The sequence below is a fragment of the Giraffa tippelskirchi genome, chromosome 3, assembly GCF_054371585.1.
Source record: "Giraffa tippelskirchi isolate mGirTip1 chromosome 3, T2T-mGirTip1v1.2.pri, whole genome shotgun sequence".
Lineage (NCBI taxonomy): Eukaryota > Metazoa > Chordata > Mammalia > Artiodactyla > Giraffidae > Giraffa > Giraffa tippelskirchi.
Window position 1 is genome coordinate 147,651,138 of NC_137277.1, and position 20,881 is coordinate 147,672,018.

Below are 20,881 nucleotides of genomic sequence, written 5' to 3' on the forward strand. Positions count from 1 at the left end.
CAGTGTTTTTCTTACTGAGCCACCAGAAACCTGTCTGTTCTAAGCCTATACACTTTGTGCAGACAGTCTTCTGAGAGCCAGGGATGGAGAGGGCTCTGTATACTTATGCCATTGCCCTAGTTGTTGGCAAACTCTACTAAGCCATACTGCTAGCAGGAAAGAGAATCTGGGACCAGCTGAGACTAGTAGTATGATTTTTGCTCCATCACTAAACACAAAGGAAGAACGTAACAGCCAGCTAAATCCTTATGTTGGCCAATGGCACTGGCACTATTTACTTCTGGGATCTCATGTTGGCACTGTTGCTTTAACAAGGCCATTGTTCTTTCTCTTTCTGGAGCATCTCCAGAAATCTGGATAAAGCATCTCCTCTCTGATGAAGTCAGCTTTGCTAGAACTGTGCAGAGTGCAGAGGTGTAGGAGAGGCCTCAAAGGTGTTGATTTCATGATGATGAAGTTATAAAGCATTTCCTCCTGCCTTGACTTTGGAGAGCTCACCTCCTCTATTGGGTGCTTTTGTACAAAAGAAAGTCAAAGAAGAAAGTGTGTTCAGGGCTGCAGGGGCCAGACCAGCTGCAGAGTTTTAGCCAAGAGGGACTTCTTGTGGCTGGAGGGACTCGTGGGCCTGTCACTGGTCTCTGCTGGGTGTGGAGGGCTCCACATACATGCTACCATGGGGTATATGCACAGGTCTATGCCTAACCAAAGAAAAGTGAAAGATCTCTTCCAAAATCCAGGTGGTGAGTCGTGAGTTAAGGATGCCACTGTCCAATATCCACCTCCGGGGAATAAGCACAGAAACCGTCCCTAATACAAATGCTTCTGGAGCGTCCTTAGTGGCTGATGTCAACGGGTTGGCAATAAAGGTAAAAATCATTGCAGTGGGACCTAAATCATGAACCCCGTCAAGGCTGGAGCTCAGGAGATGTTGAGAATCCATCCAGTTCGTGTCTGTTCCCACACCCTCTTGGGAAAACTGAGCCTTCCCCCAGTTTGGGGGGTCAGTGTTCAGCACTGGCCACTCTCCCTAGTGGAAGATGCCACCCCCTTTCTCCCTCACTCCTGACAACTCACTGATCCCCACGTCCTAATCCATTCTGCTTAGAAATCTCTCTTTCTGGTTCCAGGTAGCAGTATCATGGCCGCTTTGGTTCAAACTCACACCTCTTGCCAGGGCCATCGCAAGGCTCTGTCTGTCCACCCCAGTTTCACTGCCTTTCACTCTCGCTTCCCGCAGCCACAGAAAGCTTCCCCATGGTGGCCGGTAGTTGGCCAACAGTTTTTCTATTAAGTTCTGAGCTCTCAACAGGGCTGTACAAGGCCCCCATCCTAGGTGGTCTGTCTTTAAGACTAGTTTGTACTTCACTCCTACCCCCATGAGACTTTTCTCATACCTCTTACAGGGTTGGTCTCTTCCTTCTCCATGTTCCATGGGCTTCTTAAATAAGCCTATGTAAGGTCACTTATCATGTGGTTTTGAAGTTGGTGTTTATGATCATAATTTAATTTTAACTGAAAAATAATCCCTAGGATGCTTGTAAGACTCTTCTAAAACGCCTTGAACCCATCATCAGCAAGAATCCCAGAGGCACTTGGAAGGATTGGGTAAGAATTATTGTTTCTGTGTGTAATGTTAGAAGAATAGTAGAGGCAAGAGTGAGACAGAAATATGTGAGTCAAATATCAGTGGAAAGGGCACATTAAAAGGTATTACACTTACATTATGATCCGAGGCCTTTGGCCTTTGGCTCTCAAAGTGTGGAAATCCTATCATAGGATGATGGCAGAACTCCTGCATCTGGGACAATTGCCTGTTAGAGAAAAGAAGGTTCCTCTTGTTTTAAGTGAGAATTAATGTTTCTTCCTAAGGAATCTAGGTATTTTCTTGATAATAGCTGTCAATCTGTCTGTTCTCTTTTTTGGGGTTTCTACTGTTCCTAAAATTGGAAGATAATACAGGGTCACTCTGTAAAAGTACAAGTCATGTAAGCACTCGTTTGGAAATAGAAAGCCAAGCCACTTGGGTTATTCAACTGCTTCCTTTGATCTACTTACAATCTAGTTGGACAAGAAGACACATTTTAAAATCAACTAGGAAACTATTCAGAGTAATGGGTTTTAAAGTACCAGATGGTGTGGAATGGATATCCACTGAAGACGGGGTGTATTTGTCATATCGACAGTTCTAGGATGTTAAGTCACATTAAAGCACTGGTCTGGAGGAAATAACATTGGGAAATCTTACTTAGAAATGGTCCTGCCATTCCATAGAGTTAGGACTCATTCCGTAATTCATGTTTATGAGAGCTCTCAATCCTTTTTGGGCATCTTTATTTCTGCCCTCTGCCCAGTGCTGCCTGAGAGAGTCTGCCTGGAGAAAGATGGAGTGCAAGCAAGTCGATCTTCCACCATAATGGAATGCTGCCCTCCATCCCATTTTCTTCTGTGATGGTTACACTTCTCACCTTTTTCTTTCTCAGACCTGAATTGCATCATTTTGTATCTTAGTCAGTTGTGTACACTGCAGAGTCAGGAGAACTTTTAGTAAAGGGTACAATTTAGCAAGATTGTACCCATCACTAAGTCTACTATGGATAGTGAAAGTGAAAGTCACTCAGTTGTTTCTGACTCTTTGAGACCCCATGGACTATACCATCCATGGAATTCTGCAGGCCAGAATACTGGCATGGGTGACTGTTCCTTCTCCAGGGGATCTTCCCAACCCAGGGACTGAACCCAGGTCTCCTGCATTGCAGGCAGATTCTTTACCAGCTGAGCCACCAGAGAAGCCCAAATGGATACTTGATATTAAAATTAAACATCTGACCACCTTTTGTTTCCTGAAATGTTCCATGTTAATAGGCTAAGTCTTTCCAGGTGACTGGATGAAATTCTTCACAAACAGAACATGTGTTGCCAACAGTAGTCCAGTCTATAAGTGTAACATACCATGACAGTCATTTATTATGGTGATATGCATTGAACAAATGCTGTTCCTATAAGCACTGAACCACAAATTACCTATAGAAGGTGGAGAATGCTGAAAGGAATAAATTAATCTTAGTCCTTCCATGTTTTTATTCCTGATCGCTTTATTTAACACAGAGTAAAATTAAAATGTGAGTCTTGAGTGACTCTTACTTTAAACATCTTTATTGCATCACGTTGTACTCTTTTTTCCCAGGCGCAGGCTGCTTTTAATGAAAGCATTAGTCTCTCAGCTACTGGATATTTCAGGTAAATTGTCCTTTTGATCATAACCTATGGAAAACAGCAGCAGTATTTGGAAGGAGAGTTTCATTTCTGTTTGTACTTTTGGCAAAAAAATGATTTTGTACCTTCTGTTAACCCACTGTCATAAAGAACATTTAGCTGCTACTTAATCCAGATGTCAGAAAGCCTGGGAAAAAATAGACATACAAATAAAATACAGTTGAAATCGATGATTCAAATCATAGTGGGAAGTAATAGAGAATTCCCTGGGGGTTACCAAGGAAGGAGTGGTTGACATTGTGTTGAAAACTCACTGTGTCCCTTAACTTAAGAAATGAAGGAAAAGGGATACAAATTCAATCTATAGTAAGATAAATACCATTGTCTAGATTGGCAAAAAAATAAGAAATTTAACAGTATCTATGTGTTGTCAAGATGTGGAACAACTAGAACTCAGAAACTTTGGAAAGCAATCTATCAAATTATTTTATTGGAGAGTGAAAGCCATCAGGGAGCAGAGGGATATAGAGAGTCACACCTGATTTTCTCTCTTTGCTAGTTCTCGTGGGAGTGTGAGGGCACTGATAGGGATAAGTCCCTCCAGGCTAGGAGGAGAGGAGGAGAGAAGGGTAGAAAGTATTGGTCAGCTGCTGGCCTATGCTTCTCTTCTACCATGACATTCATTTGGTGTCCTTAAAGAAGAGGTGGGAACAGAGCAGTCCTTGGAGCCTGATGGAGAGACCAGAGTACTGGCAAAGAATGAGAGCTAGGGGGCCTGACCCCACCCACAGAAGGCTCAATCCTAGGGCAAGAAAGAGAAACTGGCAAGCGTGCACCTTTGATGTAGTATTTGGTGTAAAATCCAGTTGGAATTCCCCAAGCCTGATTACAACAGGATTACATGACCCCGTATTAACCAAAAACAATAGGATGAATATCCATACGATCAGCAGTTAACTTCCAAGCCTAGGGAGTCAGTGGTAGGGAGTGGTTTCCTGTTTTATCAGATAAAGCAAGTTTAATAAGAAACAAGTAAATATTTATTCATTCCACAGCTTTATTCCTTATATTATGTGCTGCACATCATTGAATGACAAGCGTACTCCTCTCGTTTTTGCCGGGCGTGCAAATTGGGCACAGCTCCTCATGGGTCTGTTTAATTATTGTGGTCTGCAATGAAGGGACTTGATCGTTTAACAACACTCCTCAAAAATTCTGTTTCCTCCAGGGGTTATGAGTCGGACATAAACTGGGAGACGGGCGAAGGCCACCCTTTCGAATACTTTGTTTATGGAGCTGCCTGTTCTGAGGTTGAGATAGACTGCCTGACAGGTGCTCATAAGGTCAGTACCAATTTGGGAAGGTCTTCGAGCTGAACTCTAGATCTATTTATTTTCCACATATTCCATCTGAGCACTAGAGAGGCACCATGTAATTGGCTAAGGATAGTTTCTCTATATTACCAGAGGAAATAGGAGCTCAGCAATCACCTTGGTGCAATGGTTAGAAAGCAACTGGCAGCCTCTCTTCTTTATGTCCCTGCCCTCTTAAATGGGCAAAGGTGTCCCCGCCAGCCTGGCTGGGCCTGCTATCCTCTTCCTCCTCTGTAGGTTATCAGAGAACTTTCGGTTACCAAGCTGTAATGTTAGATTTAGTCTCTCCTCTGCTCTAAAAATGCATCATCTAAAATGGCAGTTTTTGCTGATGGACCCTGAGTTCTTGATTCAGAAACTATCACCCAGCCAGCTGGACTCTGAGGGAGGAGTGTGGTGGTGGCCAGGAAATTTTGCAATAAGGATCGGGAGGGCTATAAACATTTCCTGTTTTCTGTGGCATGTGTTCCATTTCTTGTAGTGGATTCCACCGAATACATTACATCCCTCAGCTGGAATCAAAGCCAAGTAAATATTTTTCTCTCCTATTGTTTGCAAGAAGAAAAAAAAAAAAAAGACTACTTAAGCTGCAAGAGTCTTTATATAACTCTGAAGTTATACATAAACTTTGTTGTTTCTTTCTTCTGAAATATAATGTGTCTCAACTTTGTCTTCCCAAGTTGTATTCATCAAACTAAACATTTTTACTTGTTTTTAATTACTAGAACATCAGAACAGACATTGTCATGGATATTGGCTACAGTATAAATCCAGCCCTTGACTTAGGCCAGGTATGTGGAACTAATGTGCCTCTCTCCTTGTTTGTGAAAGTCACCACTGCCGGGGGGGTGTCTGCCAGGAAAACACTCCATTGCCTTATTCATCTTCTTTTCTAAAAATATATATTTATTTGTCTGTTTTCAATATGTTTTTGTGTGTTTATTTTTTAATATTTATTATTTGGCTGTGCCAGGTCTTAGTTTTGTAGCATGTAGGATCTTGAGTTGTAGCATGCAGGATCTAGTTCCCTGACCAGGGAACAAACGTGGATCCCTTGCATTGGGAGGGTGGAGTCTCGGCTACTGGACCAACATAGAAGTCCCTGATTCATCATCTTCTTGTGTGTGTGTGTGTGTGTGTGTGTGTGTGAATCACTCAGTAATGTCTGACTCTTTACAACCCCATGGACTGTAGCCCACCAGGCTCCTCTGTCCATGGGATTTCCCAGGCAAGAATACTGCAGTGGGTTGCATTTCCCTCTCCAGAGGATTTTCCTGACCCAGGGATCAAACCCGGGTCTCCTGGACTGCAGGTGGTCTCCTGCATTGCAGGTGGATTCTTTACCAACTGAGCCACTAGGGAAGCCCACCCATCATTTTCTTATTCTCTCCCTTTAGTCAGAATCTTTCTGTTCAGTACAGCCATAGAACTCAAACCTCTTACTGTTTAAAAAAGGGAAGGGAACAAAGGTGTTGTAGGTAGTTTTTGAAGAAATGTGCAGTCTATGACTGGGGAGCTTGAAAAGGCAGGACTGAGCCTAGAGGTAGCATCATGAACCCCACGCCTGTGGGCTGGAAGTAGAGTCCAGGACTTAGTGCTGAGTCCAGGGAAGGTGATGGACTCTGGCTTCAGGGTCGAGATAACAAACGTCAGATAGATACAGCACAGCTGCTGATGGGTAGCCTATTTTGCCCACAGATATTTTATAATTTAAATTTGAAATAATTAACAAGATTGAAAAATCACAAGCTGTTTTACATGAATTTTCACATGTCTAGCATCTCTTGGATGCACAGAAAATTTGCCAACACTGGAGCTACCTTTACACGAGGAAAAGTCTATTGGCTGCCTCTTTAGAAAGTCACAAGCTCTCTGGAAGCTTCCCTCACTTTCTCTACCTGCCTTGTCACCAGTGGGCCGTTCAGCTTCCTATCTCCAATGGAGAATGTAGTCTGAGGGACCCTCTGATTAGGACCTTGACAGGAGAGTGGGAAGAACTTATGGATTGGAGGAGTCAAAACAGGCAAAGAATGTGGAGGAAGAGGTGTTCTGAGTAGGAGGAAAATGGAGGGAATTAACCTAAAGAAAGAGCTGAGATTCCACACACCTTGTGTTCAGGGCTGGCAGTGAGGATAAGCTGATGGCAGCGGTCACCTGTGTCACAGGGGCGGGATGTGAGGCTGGAGGTAGGGAGTGAAAGAGGGTCATGTTGGTAGAAACCTCCCGAGAGAGGCACTTCACTTAGCAGGTGGAAGGGACTTGGCCCGGGGAGCGGTCTGGAGTGTCAGGAAGATTGTTCTAACGTTGTGGTAGAGAAGAACATCTCTGCTAGTAGACAGAAGTGAGGATGGAGAAAATGTGGCTGCAGGAAGGAAGGGAGGGAAGAGAAGACCCAGAAATCAGAAGCCTGCATGGAATGGTAATTTCATCCATGTGCTGATGTCTAAGAACTGGGGCCTTTTAAAGCTATAAAGGAAGCTCAGGGAGCACACAGTTCAAACCCTTCGTGTTACGATCGAGGAGATAGTCCAGAGATGTGAGGCCAGCCAGCTGATGAGTGAGGGGTGAGGGGTGAGCTGCGAGGGTTCCAGAGCCTTGAGAGTCTCTCCTGGGGTGCTGAAGTCTATGGGCAAACCGTCAGAGAGGGTTTCACCTGCCTCATAGGCAGAAAAAAATCAAGATGTTTGGGCTACAGGCTCTCTGAGGGCTCTTCTGGAGCTGCAACTTTAATGCCAGGCTGAGATTCAAACTCACATTCTTTGACTGAACTTAGCGCTCAGGGAGACGTTCAGTTCAGTTCAGTTCAGTCACTCAGTCGTGTCCGACTCTTTGCGACCCCATGAACCGCAGCACGCTAGGCCTCTCTGTCCATCACCAACTCCCGGAATCCACCCAAACCCATGTCCATTGAGTTGTTCAGGCGTGCTCTAAAGTGAACTTGTAAGTAAACTTTCAGAGACAGGCTCCAAAATATGCAGCTGCTGCTGCTGCTGCTAAGTCGCTTCAGTCGTGTCCGACTCTGTGCGACCCCATAGACAGCAGCCCACCGGGCTCCCCCGTCCCTGGGATTCTCCAGGCAAGAATACTGGAGTGGGCTGCCATTTCCTTCTCCAATGCATGAAAGTGAAAAGTGAAAGTGAAGCCGCTCAGTCGTGTCCAACCCCTAGCGACCCCATAGACTGCAGCCTACCAGGCTCCTCCGTCCATGGGATTTTCCAGGCAAGAGGACTGGAGTGGGGTGCCATTGCCTTCTCCGCCAAAGTATGCAGAGAACCCTCTTAAACTACATTTCTAAAATTCAGGCAAACAGCATGAAGTTGAAATGCTGCTGTTGGCTGTATTTTCTCATATATGACATTTTTCTCTTTTGCCTCAGATTGAAGGTGCATTTATTCAAGGCATGGGACTTTATACGACAGAGGAACTGACTTATTCTCCTCGGGGTGTCCTGTACACCCGGGGCCCGAGCCAGTATAAAATCCCTGCCATCTGTGACATCCCCACGGAGCTGCACATTTCTTTGTTGCCTCCCTCTGAGAACTCGAATAACCTGTATTCGTCTAAGGTAAGCTGTGTTCCACGAATAAATGTGTGTTTATGTGATATCTGTGCTGGGAGGGAGGGGCTACACTAATCTCTTGGTTGATTGGGGTTTTCTTCCAAGAGTATAGGGGGAAAAGCCCGATTAAACATTTTAACTTTAAAGTAATTAAACATTATAAATTAAAAAAAAATACTCGAAATTGTGGACACAAACTACTATTATCATCAGGTTGCATCTGATTTTTCATCCTCATGCCAGTAATCAGCCTCATGCCTCTCTCTGCTCTCTCCCTTTGGGGTCATTTCCTTCTGCTGGAATCCTCAAAACAGAAATACTGAGCTAAGAGAATGGATTCGTTTTTTAAAGGAAAAAGTTACATATGTAATATTTAATGTATGCATACATGCACATATGTATTCATAGATGTGCATGTACATGAAATACATACATTCATATACATATATATATATGTGTGTATATACACACACACACACACACACACAGAGAAAGAGAGAGAGAGAGTCATAATCTAGTTGACTTGTTTCCCTGCCAGGGTCTGGGAGAATCTGGGGTATTCCTGGGGTGCTCAGTGTTTTTCGCCATCCACGATGCGATAAGTGCAGCACGACAGGAGAGAGGCCTGCCTGGACCACTGAGGCTCAACAGTCCACTGACTCCAGAGAAGATTAGAATGGCCTGTGAAGACAAGTTCACAAAAATGGTACGTTCTGCTCCAATGAGTCTGAATTTTTTCCCCTGTCCTTGTAGCTAGGTTTCATTAGCCCACCATGGTGGTTTTCCGTGGAAGAAAAGGTGACAGGAATCTGAAGACAATTGAGTGAGACAGCAGCCTGCCTGCAGTGGGGTCATTTCTACACCATTTAAAAAGAGAAGTTCAGTCTTCATTCAGCAATTGGATGCTCCTCCTTAGTTTTGTTCCCTTCCCAGGACACTTTAGTCAGAAGTTCAGGAACTGTGCTCTGAACCCAAGAAACCCAGGCCAAGAATATGGGCCACCCCAACATTCTTAAATTCCTCTGCCCAAGCCATGGGAGTTTGTGCAGTTCCTGATCGGAACCCCAAAGAGGGAGGGATCCTTTCCCTCCCCCCAGTAGAAAGAATTCCTCCTGCAACACCCTGGTCAAGCAAACATCTCCACTCTCCATGGGCATTTTCAGTGATGGGATTTTTAACTGTGGGAGGAGGTCATGCCATTCAGAGTGACCCCTCTGACTATAAACACGTTATTCCTTATATTGAGGGGAGAGCCCCGTTCTATACAACCTCTCGTGATGGCTCTTCACGGTACCCCTTAAAGCTCTTCCAAAGCCCCAGGAATCTCCTCTTCACTCTGGAGAAGCACAGAGGCTGACTCTTTCCCTCTTCAAGCCTGAGATGACTCTCCCAGCTGCCCTGCCCAGCCCAACCCTTGGTCCTCTCCTGGACTCCTCCATGTTTCTCATGCTGTTATGGTCAGCTCTCTCGTTGTCCTGGTCACCCTCTGGGTGGTTTTTATCCTGCTCTTTTTCACATGTCGTAAACATCTTCCAAGTTGCAAACATCCAAATTTGTCTTTTTATTCCAGATTCCAAGAGATGAACCTGGATCCTATGTTCCTTGGAGTGTACCCATATGAATCAAATACAAACCTCTGGTGAAGATGGGGTGATTCTTCCAACAAAGCAATCTATCCAGTCTCAGTGCTCTAAGGGTGATGGATCTGAAAGACGAATCTTCACAGTTCAGAAATCATTTCACAGAGTATTGCTTTTATAGGATGCTGATTTTAAATGTTTTATTTAGAATCTGATAGATATGCTTAAGCAATTTAGAAACCGTATTTTAAATGGCATAAATGCTAACTGATTTCCTCTACAATGATATTCTTTATTATTCTGTCCCTTACTTAGACCCATCCAGCTGAATAGAATGGAAGATAATGATTTGTATGTGATTCATAGTTGCCTTGCATCCACCAACAGAAATTATACTGTCTAGTAAAAGGCAAATTTTCTAAATAATTTTATTAGTGTGAAATGTAAAGTTGTCATTTTCTTGTCCCCATTTGCTTTTCCGCATCTGCTGTCAGAATGGATAGCAGGTACTATATGTAAGAGGTCTGTGGATACAAAAATAAAAACAGATAAATTGAACTTCATCAAAACTAAGCTTTGGTGCTTCAGAAGACACTTTGAGAAATTGAAAAGACAAACCACAGAATAGGGGGAAATATTTGCAAATAATATGTCTGATAAAGATCTAGTGTGCAGAATATATTTTAAAACACTTGCAACACAATAATAAAAAGATAAATAACTCAAATTTTAACAGAGCAAAGGAATTAAATAGACATTTCTCTAAAGATATCTAAATGGCCAATAAGCACATGAAAAGATGCTCAAACTCATCAGTCATGAAGAAAAAGGAAGTCAAAATCACAATGAGGTATCATTTTACACCCACTAGGATAGCTATAACAGACATGATGGATAATAGTATGTGTTGGCAAGGATGTGAAGCAACTGGAACCCTTATCCATTGCCAGGAAGAATGAAAATGGTACAGGTCCTCTGGAAAATAGTTTGGTATTTCCTCAAAAGGTTAAACATGTAGTTGTCGTATGACCACTCCTACATATATACCCAGGAGAATTGAAAACATACGTTCACAAAAAACTTGTGCACAAATATTCATAGCATTATTCATAATAATCAAAGTGGAAACAATCTAACTCTATTAACTGATAACAAGATGTGATAAACAAAATAGCCACACAAGGGAATATTACTGAGCCATACAAAAGAATGAAATTCTGATACATGCTACAACATTGATGAACCTTGAAAACATTACCTAAGTGAAAGTAGCCAGACACTAAAGGCCACATATTGTATGATTCTACCTATATTAAATGTCCAGAACGGGCAAATTCATAGAGACAAGAAATAGATTAGCAGTTGCCAGGCCCTAAGGGGAAATGGGAGATGGGGCAGTGAAGAGTGAATTTTATGGTATGTGAATTACATCTCAAAAAAAAAAGCACATATGAAGGGAAAGAGAAAAATGTGGAAAAGATGGAGAAGTTGTGAGAATCACAAGAAATTTATCCCAATGGCCTTTAGTGACAGGAAACCTCAAAGGAAGCTGAGCAGCAGCAAGACATTATCATTGAAAAACCCCATTTCCGTTCATGGCAGACAGAAGCATCTGCAGTGACGTATGGACTAGAGACTGGAGTATAATACCTTCTTGCCGGGAGCCACCTCATGAGATCCCACCCATGACAGAGTCATGAGGAGAAGGACTGATCGAGCACGGCTTCTCAGGCCTCAGGGATTCTCGGAAGGCTGCCTCAGCGCTCACCTTAAAGATGATGTCTGTCTTTCTGACGTTTGATATAATAAACCTCTTCTTATTTTCTGTGACTTAGACAAAAGGCCTTTCCTGGTTCTCTTCTAAAATAGATCTTTCTGAAACCTCAATCGACAAGGCCCCTGAACGGTAACACGCTAATAAAATTATCTAAGATATAGGGTATACTAATCTAAATTCCTCTTGCTAGCATATTGGTTTGTTTAATAAATGTACCTGTGCCTTTGGAGCTAATGTGCTTGACTGCTCCTTAACAACAAAACAGCATTGAGAGCCTTCACACAAAAAGCCCCGATGGGCACAGAGCCCTGTGTAGGAAAAAAGGGCTTGTTAGGATATATAAGAAATACTGCTTTATAAAACTGCTACTTAGTCTATATTTACTCACTATGTTTTTTACTCTTAACGTATTTAGCCTATATAATGAAAGCATAATAATTAGAGATTTATATGAATAGAAGTTTAGTTTTAATACAAATAATAAGATGATTGTTAATTCAGCTGGTGATTTTGCTAAGCACTGACCTTGGCGCTACATTGTTTTCAGCTTGCTGTGCCATGACTTTATGGGACCACATTCTTCTCTGTTAGGCTCAAGGCATAAGATAGAGTACAGAAAACAGGTTTTACCTTGAAACTCCGAGTTTGTGAATTCTTTCTTTGTCATAATCTGCTGTGCCTGTATTCTTTAAAAAAATGTAGCCCTGGTACTTTTTGTGCCTGATACAAAAGTGTCCTGGCTAATCAACCCTTATCAATAAAAGAGTCACCAGATGTTAGCAGGCCTCCAGGCCAGAAGATGATGTAAACAACTTTAAACTTTTTGTAACTAAAAACACAAACAGTGTCCTGGTTCCAATAAGGGTCAAAAAACTGCTGACCCATTGAGCTGATTTGGCATGACTCTACACTTTACATTTGTTTCTATGTACAACTAAAGATATAAAAGCTGTCTTGAAAACAATAAAGTCAGAAGACATTTGGAAACACCAAGACTCGCTGTGTCTTCTCATTCGCATCGCCGACGCCGTCCATCCTGAGGGAACCCTGGACCAGCTGGAGCAGGACTCCAGCAACTTCTCCCTGTCACACTCTCAACTCTCACATTGAAAGTAGAGCAGGTTAATGCTGATGCGGGGTGAGGGTGGCCTGGAGCAGGCTGAGCTGGATGCATCCGGAGGTGAGGGTGGTGAGGGGCTGAGCCAAGCAGGTACCTGGAGGAAGCAAATGTCAGCATTTGCAGGCAAAGTGCCACCCCCACGGGGGGTGGGGGGGGAGGGTGCCTGCCTACCTGTGGACCACTGTGGTGCCTGCGAGCCTGGAACAGGCCTGGGGATGGGCAGACATGCAGAGCCTTGAGACCATTGTGAGGACGTGGGCTTTTCATCTGAATGAAGAGAAGTAACCTAAACTGACACATTTAAAGGCTCATCCTGGATAATATCATGACACAGATTGTATGAGGGGGCATTCTTATGACTCTCACAGCTTCTCAGTCTTCCCCGAGTTTTCTCTTTCTTCTGCTTTCTCCTCTTCTCCTGTTGTACCTTCGCCAACCCCTCCTCCAGCCCATCTATAGACACTGGGATTCCCCAGGGAGCCTCGTCTCTCACACCCTCTCTCTTGCTGGCGCCTTCACTCCTGTGGTTTCTCTTACCAGGGTCCAGCTCTGAAAACCCAACTTGCCTGTCCTTGCCATTTGCAAGTCACACAATCACCTCCAACTAAATGGTTCCCAAACAGATCTCTTCATCGCAGCCATCCACAAGATGCTAAGCCAGAGGCAGGGATGGGGTCGGGGTAGGGGGTGGGGGTGATCCAAGATGCTCTGTTCCCTCTGTGCAAGAGTCCTGACAAGCCCACCTGGGAGAAATACCTTACATCTTCCCCTCACTCTCTTTATTCCCATGGCAACTATGTTGTTCCAAGTCACCATTATTTTCAAGCTGACTATTGCAGTAGTCTCCTCAGCTTTGCCCTCCATTCATTTTGCTTCCCTTCCAAACCATTCTGCAGATTAAAGCCAAAGTCCAAAGTTATATGTAAAAGTGTGGATACACACACACATACACACAATATGATAATGTTACATCCTTGCCTGAAACTCTGCCATGGCTGCCTTTTCATCCCACCAGATCCCACCACTGCTCCAGATCCCTAGGGTGGCGAGCCTGCCCTTGGTGACCTGTTGTTCCCTGCCTATCTCTCCAGCAGTATCTCATGACTCCTCTCATTTACTACGAGCATTTCCTCTTCTCTTTCGCACTTGGGAGACTGTCTGTGACCTCTGCCTGGAAGGTCCTATCACCCGTCCTTTTGTCTGTCTGCTATTAAGTAGTGCTTCTCTAATTTTAAAATGCACACCAATAACTTAAGGATCTTGCTCAAATGCAATCCAGCAGGCTCGGAAGCAATCAGATAAGATGAGAGTAGTACATCCAGAATCAAGCACAAGCAGGAATGGCAGGAACAAGCCAGCTGCAGGGAACCCAGATCACCTAAACCACTACTGTTGCATCAGAATGTCTCCCAGAAATCCCTGTGGCTACATGGTGAAGTGAGAGACCCCTTATGACAAACTGACGGAAAAGGAAGAGTCTGAGCTTGGTTCATGAGTAGGTGGGCTCAGGCTGTGCCTACGAGGTAGATATGGTGCTGTCTTCACTAAACCCTGCATCAGACATGGTGGGGGCAGAGCTTGGTGGTGCACTTGGGCATACACTTAGCGGGGAGAGCAGAGTGGCTACATGGGCTCGTGGGTAGTAGGGAACTGTTTGGCCAGCTGGGTAGAACACGGAAGGGGAAAGAGTGGAGGACTAGGGATGAGAGGCTTATGAAGGGGTAGAAAGGAATGGGTGCCAGCTCGTGGAATTTTTCATATCATAGATTCAAAACATGAACTGTCTTCTAAAGAAATCTAAAAATAACAGTATAGAGAACGGAACCTTTCTTTCATTCACAAACAAAACAAGTTCATCTGACTCCTTAGGATGAGACATTACACCAGGAATAATTGGCCGAATGTTGTGGAGTTGTGCACAAATCATACCTTTACTGTGTCTGCGTGAAAGAGCGGCCAAACTGATCCCATGGAGGATGGCCAGCAGGCAGAGGGCAGCCCTGAGGGGTGATTCTGCTCTCTGAGTGTGTTCCTCTCATCAAAGCACGTGACATGGGATCCACTGTTCGTATCGCATCTGGACCACTCAGAAGCAGCTAGTCTAAGAGGATAATAGAACCGCCTAGAGAAGGTCCAAGTGAAACGCCAACTGGGAGGCTTGTGAGGTTAGAGCTGCATCCTCGTAGATGCAGCGTACTCAGAATTAAAGGGCTATATATGATATCCCCAGTGGACAATTAACAAACTGGCATAAAATATCTGGACATTTATAGCATATTATGTATCCATCGTTTATAATCTTGCATGCCTGCATGCACAGTCACGTCCAACTTTTTGTGACCCCATGGACTGTAGCCTGCCAGGCTTCTCTGTCCAGGGAATTTTCCAGGCGAGAACACTTGAGTGGGTAGCCATTTCCTCCTCTAAGGGATCTTGCCAACCTAGGGATCGAACCCTCATCTCCAGCGTTTCCTGCATTGGCAGGTGGGTTCTTTACCTCTAGAGCCACCTGGGAAGCCATCATATATAATAATACTCTTCAAATTGATAGTCAAAAACCAAATAGGAGAAAATAGTCAAAGGGCAGAAGAATACAAATACCAATACAAATACAAATACTAAATGTATAGCAAGACAGAAAAATCTCATAACGGAAGAAAAGCCTCTTATGGACTGAAATTTTCCCCAGATATTTGAAAAATGGTGAGTGTGGATAATACTCACTGCTGAGGAAGGATATCGGGAAATTGACACCCTCTCATGTATGATTTATTTTATTAGTGCACCTTTTGGAAGCCAAGTTAGTTGGACCTAGAAGCATGCATCTCCTTTAACCCAGGAATTCCAGTCCTTAGACTTTATGTAACAAAAATACTTGCTCAAATGTGCAAAGACAAAGCCCAAGGTTTTTCATTGCAGCATTATTTGTAACAGTCAAAAGTGGAAAATAATGCAAACTAATAGGACATTTTAATAAATCATGGCAATAAGCTTTACAAATTAACATTTATTGAGAACTTACTAGATGCCTGAACTCCTTATTGCCAAATTCAGACTTAAATTGAAGAAAGTAGGGAAAACCACTAGACCATTCAGTTATGACCTAAATCAAGTCCCTTATGATTATACAGTGGAAGTGAGAAATAGATTTAAGGGACTAGATTTGATAGACAGAGTGCCTGATGAAGTATGGACAGAGGTTCGTGACATTGTACAGGAGACAGGGATCAAGACGATCCCCATGGAAAAGAAATGCAAAAAAGCAAAATGGCTGTCTGAGGAGGCCTTACAAATAGCTGGGAAAAGAAGAGAAGCGAAAAGCAAAGGAGAAAAGGAGATATTCCCATTTGAATGCAGAGTTCCAAAGAATAGCAAGGAGAGATAAGAAAGCGTTCCTCAGCGATCAATGCAAAGAAATAGAGGAAACCAATAGAATGGGAAAGACTAGAGATCTCTTCAAGAAAATTAGAGATACCAAGGGAACATTTCATGCAAAGATGGGCTCGATAAAGGACAAAAATGGTATGGACCTAACAGAAGCAGGAGATATTAAGGAGAGGTGGCAAGAATACACAAAAGAACTTTACAAAAAAGACCTTCATGACCCAGATAATCACGATGGTGTGATCACTCACCTAGAGCCAGACATCCTGGAATGTGAAGTCAAGTGGGCCTTAGAAAGCATCACTACGAACAAAGTTAATGGAGGTGATGGAATTCCAGCTGACCTATTTCAAATCCTGAAGAGTCCCTTGGACCACAAGGAGATCCAAACAGTCCATCCTAAAGGAGATCAGTCCTGGGTGTTCATTGGAAGGACTGACGTTGAAGCTGAAACTGCAATACTTTGGCCACTGGATGCGAAGAGCTGACACATTGGAAAAGACCCTGATGCTGGGAAGGATTGAAGGCAGGAGAAGAGGGGACGACAGAGGATGAGATGGCTGGATGGCATCACCGACTCGATGGACATGAGTTTGGGTAAACTCCGGGAGTTGGTGATGGACAGGGAGGCCTGGGGTGCTGCGATTCATGGGGTGGCAAAGAGTCGGACACGACTCAGCAACTGAACTGAACTGAACTGAACTATGAGGTGCCAGGTGCTGTTCTAAATACTTTACATGTATTAGCTGGTCGAATCCTCGTAGAAATCTCCAGAGAGATACTGCCACTATTTTGTCCATTTTATAGGTGAGGCAACTGAGGCATAACTTGAAAAAAAGCAAATGTTGAAATAATATGAATAATTTTATTTCACTTTCTAGATTCATGTATGTACATATATTTCACATATGCATGTTGAAATTCTATGTGAATACAGAGAAATCTGGTAATAGTCAACTCTGAAAAGTGAAAATTGGAAAGGAGAATTTTCACACTTACTTTATACAATCTTGTGGTTTTGATTTTTTTTTTTTAAATAAGCATTAGATTTATAATTTTAAAACACGTACATTAACATCTCTGGAGTAGGAAATGGCAACCCACTCCATTATTCTTGCCTGGAAAATCCCATGGACAGAGGAGCCTGGCAGACCACAGTCCATGGCATTGCAAAGAGTCAGACACAACTGGACTTGCACACACTTGCACACACATTAACACCTAAGACACACCTTAAGACATTACATCTACATGATTTAGTTGCATTTCACTGAGTAAAGAAGGTTCCTGTTGCTGGCTATAAGAAGACATTTTTCTTCTTGTAGGTCACCCTTATGAGAGAGTCAATTCCTAGGTAGGTTGATAACAATTCTGGGGTCTCTGAGGAGGAGAGAGAGTCTGGGGCTCTCAAGGAGGAGATAGGGGTCTGGAGTTCTCATGGAGGAGAAAAGGACAAACATTTTTTTTTCCTGCATTCATTAGTCTTCAGTTCAGTCGCTTAGTTGTGTCCAACTCTTTGAGACTCGATGGACTGCAGCATGCCAGGATTCACTGTCCATCACCAACTTCCACAGTTTGCTCAAACTCATGTCCATCAAGTCGTTGATGCCATCCAACATCTCATTCTCTGGTGTCCCCTTCTCCTCCTGCCTTCAATCTTTCCTAGCATCAGGGTCTTTTCCAGTGAGTCAGTTCTTTGCATCAGGTGGCCAAAGTACTGGAGTTTCAGCTTCAACATCAGTCCTTCCAATGAATATTCAAGACTGATCTCCTTTAGGATGGACTGGTTGGATCTCCTTGCAGTCCAAGGGACTCTCAAGAGTCTTCTCCAACACCACAGTTCAAAAGCATCAATTCTTCGGTGTTCAGCTTTCTTTATAGTCCAACTCTCACATCCATACATGACCACTGGAAAAACCATAGCCTTGACTAGATGGACCTTTGTTGGCAAAGTAATGTCTCTGCTTTTTAATATGCTGTCTAGGTTGGTCATAGCTTTTCTTCCAAGGAGCAAGTGTCTTTTAATTTCATGGCTGCAATCACCATCTGTAGTGATTTGGGAGCCCAAAAAATTAAGTCTGTCACTGTTTCCATTGTTTCCCAATCTATTTGCCATGAAGTGATGGGACCGGATGTCATGATCTTATTTTCCTGAATGTTGAGTTTTAAGCCAGATTTTTCACTCTCCTCTTTCACTTTCATCAAGAGGCTCTTCAGTTCCTCTTTGCTTTCTGCCATAAGAGTGGTGTCCTGCATGTCTGAGGTTATTGATATTTCTCCTGGCAATCTTGATTCCAGTTTGTGCTTCACAGTCTGGCATTTTGCATTATGTACTCTGCATATAAGTTCTCTGTTCCCAATTTGGAATCAGGCTGTTGTTCCATGTCCAGTTTTAACTCTTGCTTCTTGACTTGCATACAGATTTCTCAGGAGTCAGGTCAGGTAGTCTGATATTCCCATCTCTTTAAGAATTTTCCACAGTTTGTTGTGACCCACACAGTCAAAGGCTTTGATGTAGTCAATAAAGCAGAAGCAGATCTTTTTCTGGAACTGTCTTGCTTTTTTGATGATGATCCAACAGATGTTGGCAATATCCCCTTATCTGGGGATATCTGTTCTTTATCCTGAGCCATCAGTTGCCTCTGGAATATCTGGTTTTCTTTCATTAACAATAATCTTTTGATGTTCAGACTACCTGCCCTCTGTTGCAAAACTTCTATATAACCTGGCTCCTCCCCTCACCTGTTTGGAGTAGTTCTCTCAGGTTATTTGAGATGCTCTCTCCCGGGCTTGAAGTCCTAAAAATTTGCTCCAAATAAAACATAACTCTCCGAGGACTATAGTCCACTGGATCGCAAAAGGATCAGACACGACTTAGCAACTACACAACAATAACTCAACTTTTAGGTTGTGAGTATTTTTTACATCTACAGCCATGTTCCTTCTCCTAAGGTGGTGGCAAGTCATCTAGAACCTTTTCACCAATGGGAAGTGGTAGGAGTTGTGCAAATGTTTTCCTGTGGGTGCTGAAATAATCCTATATGTCCCCTGCTGCCAAGGGCTTATTTTCTTGAACTTTTCAAATATGAGTGAAGAACAAAGAAAGAATATGGTTTGTAGGTAGTGATGAGAGGTAAAACCCTTTTATTCAACTCTGTGAACTCAAGAATTTTAAAAGTGTATAATATTCAATATTTCATAATCTTTTGTTATTTTCCTGAAATCAGTGTTGTTTTCAAATTTTGCATTGCATAATCCTTCTTGGTTAACCTCTGAAACAAAGGCAAATATGTGTCCTGCCAAAATAAAGCCAAATACAATACAGTCTTATGTAATCTCATAATTGTAAATAATTATGTTTGATCAACTCAGGCAAACAAGATCCACAAACATATTCTGAATTATTCTTACTATTCAGAAACAATGAGCTACAGGGAAACTGCCTCAATCTATAGAGTCATTTCCTCTGCCGTGGTCACAGAAAGTACTTCAGACTCTGAAGTAAATATGTTATTCTACTTGAGGGGGGGGAAAGAAACCTGTATCATTTTTTTTGTTTGAGAAATCAAAGCAAATAGAAAGTGAAAACTTTGCAGTCTCTCTTGCATTTATGTAACTGAACAGGATCCTATGGGGCCCTCCGGGGACAGGCCTTCCCCCATAGTCTCTGCTTTAGCTCCTCTCTTAAGATAGATAATAGTATTTGATGCAAATTTTCTGAGTTACTTTGCAGATGTGAACCCCCCCCCAACAAAGGGAAGAACTACTTGATAACCATGAGCTCATAGCCCCAGTCCTCCTGGCACCTAAGGACTGATAATGTTAACTCCTGTGACACCACCCTACTGCCTCACCAACGGCCAATCAGAGAACTATGCCCACACTGATCACAGACCCTGTGACTGCCCCCTCACCTGCCTTTAAAAATGCTTTGCTGAAGCCCTTTGAGGAGCTCAAGTCTTTTCAGGGCATCTCCTTGCATGATGGTGGTGCTTTAGCTGCTCAGTCGTGTCCGACTCTTCGCGACCCCACGGACTGCAGCACGCCAGGTTTCCCTGTCCTTCACCATCTCCCGGAGCTTGCTCAAACTCATATCGGTTGAGTCGGTGATGCCATCCAACCATTTCATCCTCTGTCTGAAGTGGGTAGCGATTTCCTTCTCCAGGGGATTTTCCCAATCCAGGGATCGAACCCGGGTCTCCTGCCTTACAGGCAGTCTCCAGCATTGCAGGCAGATTCTGATGGTTCAGTCTGACTTCACTGTGTGTTGGGTGCATGAACTTGCATTAACATTTATGTTTCTTCCTATCATGCTTCATTACAAAACATTTACATCATAGATAGTATTAAGGTAAGTGGCTTGTCTAACAAATAGAATGGTATAAGACAATGGTTCCTAAATTTGAGCAAGGATAATGACCTGGAGATAATATTTAAAACACGGAATTTTTGAACTCCACTCCCAGACACCTGATTCACTCTGAGAAACTTGTGTTTATAGGGACCCTCAGCCTCTTGGTCAGTATCACATGTAGCTGAGGGTCCTACCTTCATCTCCAGGGCCAGCCTCCTGGCCAACCGTGAGCACGTGATCACTGCCTACACAGGCCCTCTATGGAACTGAGTGTTGACCGATGGGAGCTCTAGAGAGCCAGAGTTAGCCTCAATTCACCAAAGTAGAGACCCAAAGTGTGGCTGACAGTCAGCCTCCTGGAGGTTCTGATTCCTAAACTTCAATCACAATGTACAGACAGGTGCCCCCTGTAGACTGGTTCTGGGTCAGATTTGGAGACCAAAAAAGCATATCTATGCCTGCAACCAGGCAAGAAATGAAAGACACCATCCAGAGAAGGACCCTGGAAGACATAGGGCTCT

General features: G+C 43.3%; 1 protein-coding gene across 4 annotated transcripts in view; it reads left to right on the plus strand.

Annotated features, from left to right (window-relative positions):
* Positions 1-12,495, plus strand: part of LOC145542616 (aldehyde oxidase 1) — a 77,330-nt gene extending 64,835 nt beyond the window's left edge. For 3 of the 4 annotated variants that reach the window (XM_081581796.1, XM_081581797.1, XM_081581799.1), the window contains 8 exons: positions 738-866; positions 1,531-1,605; positions 3,185-3,237; positions 4,442-4,556; positions 5,312-5,377; positions 7,963-8,151; positions 8,684-8,851; positions 9,716-12,495. In XM_081581796.1, the coding sequence (XP_081437922.1) occupies positions 738-866; positions 1,531-1,605; positions 3,185-3,237; positions 4,442-4,556; positions 5,312-5,377; positions 7,963-8,151; positions 8,684-8,851; positions 9,716-9,766 (846 nt within the window). In that variant the 3' untranslated portion in view covers positions 9,767-12,495. The remainder of the gene's footprint in view (positions 1-737; positions 867-1,530; positions 1,606-3,184; positions 3,238-4,441; positions 4,557-5,311; positions 5,378-7,962; positions 8,152-8,683; positions 8,852-9,715) is intronic. The other variant, XM_081581798.1, reaches the window with a different exon arrangement.
* The last annotated feature ends 8,386 nt before the right edge of the window (positions 12,496-20,881 follow it).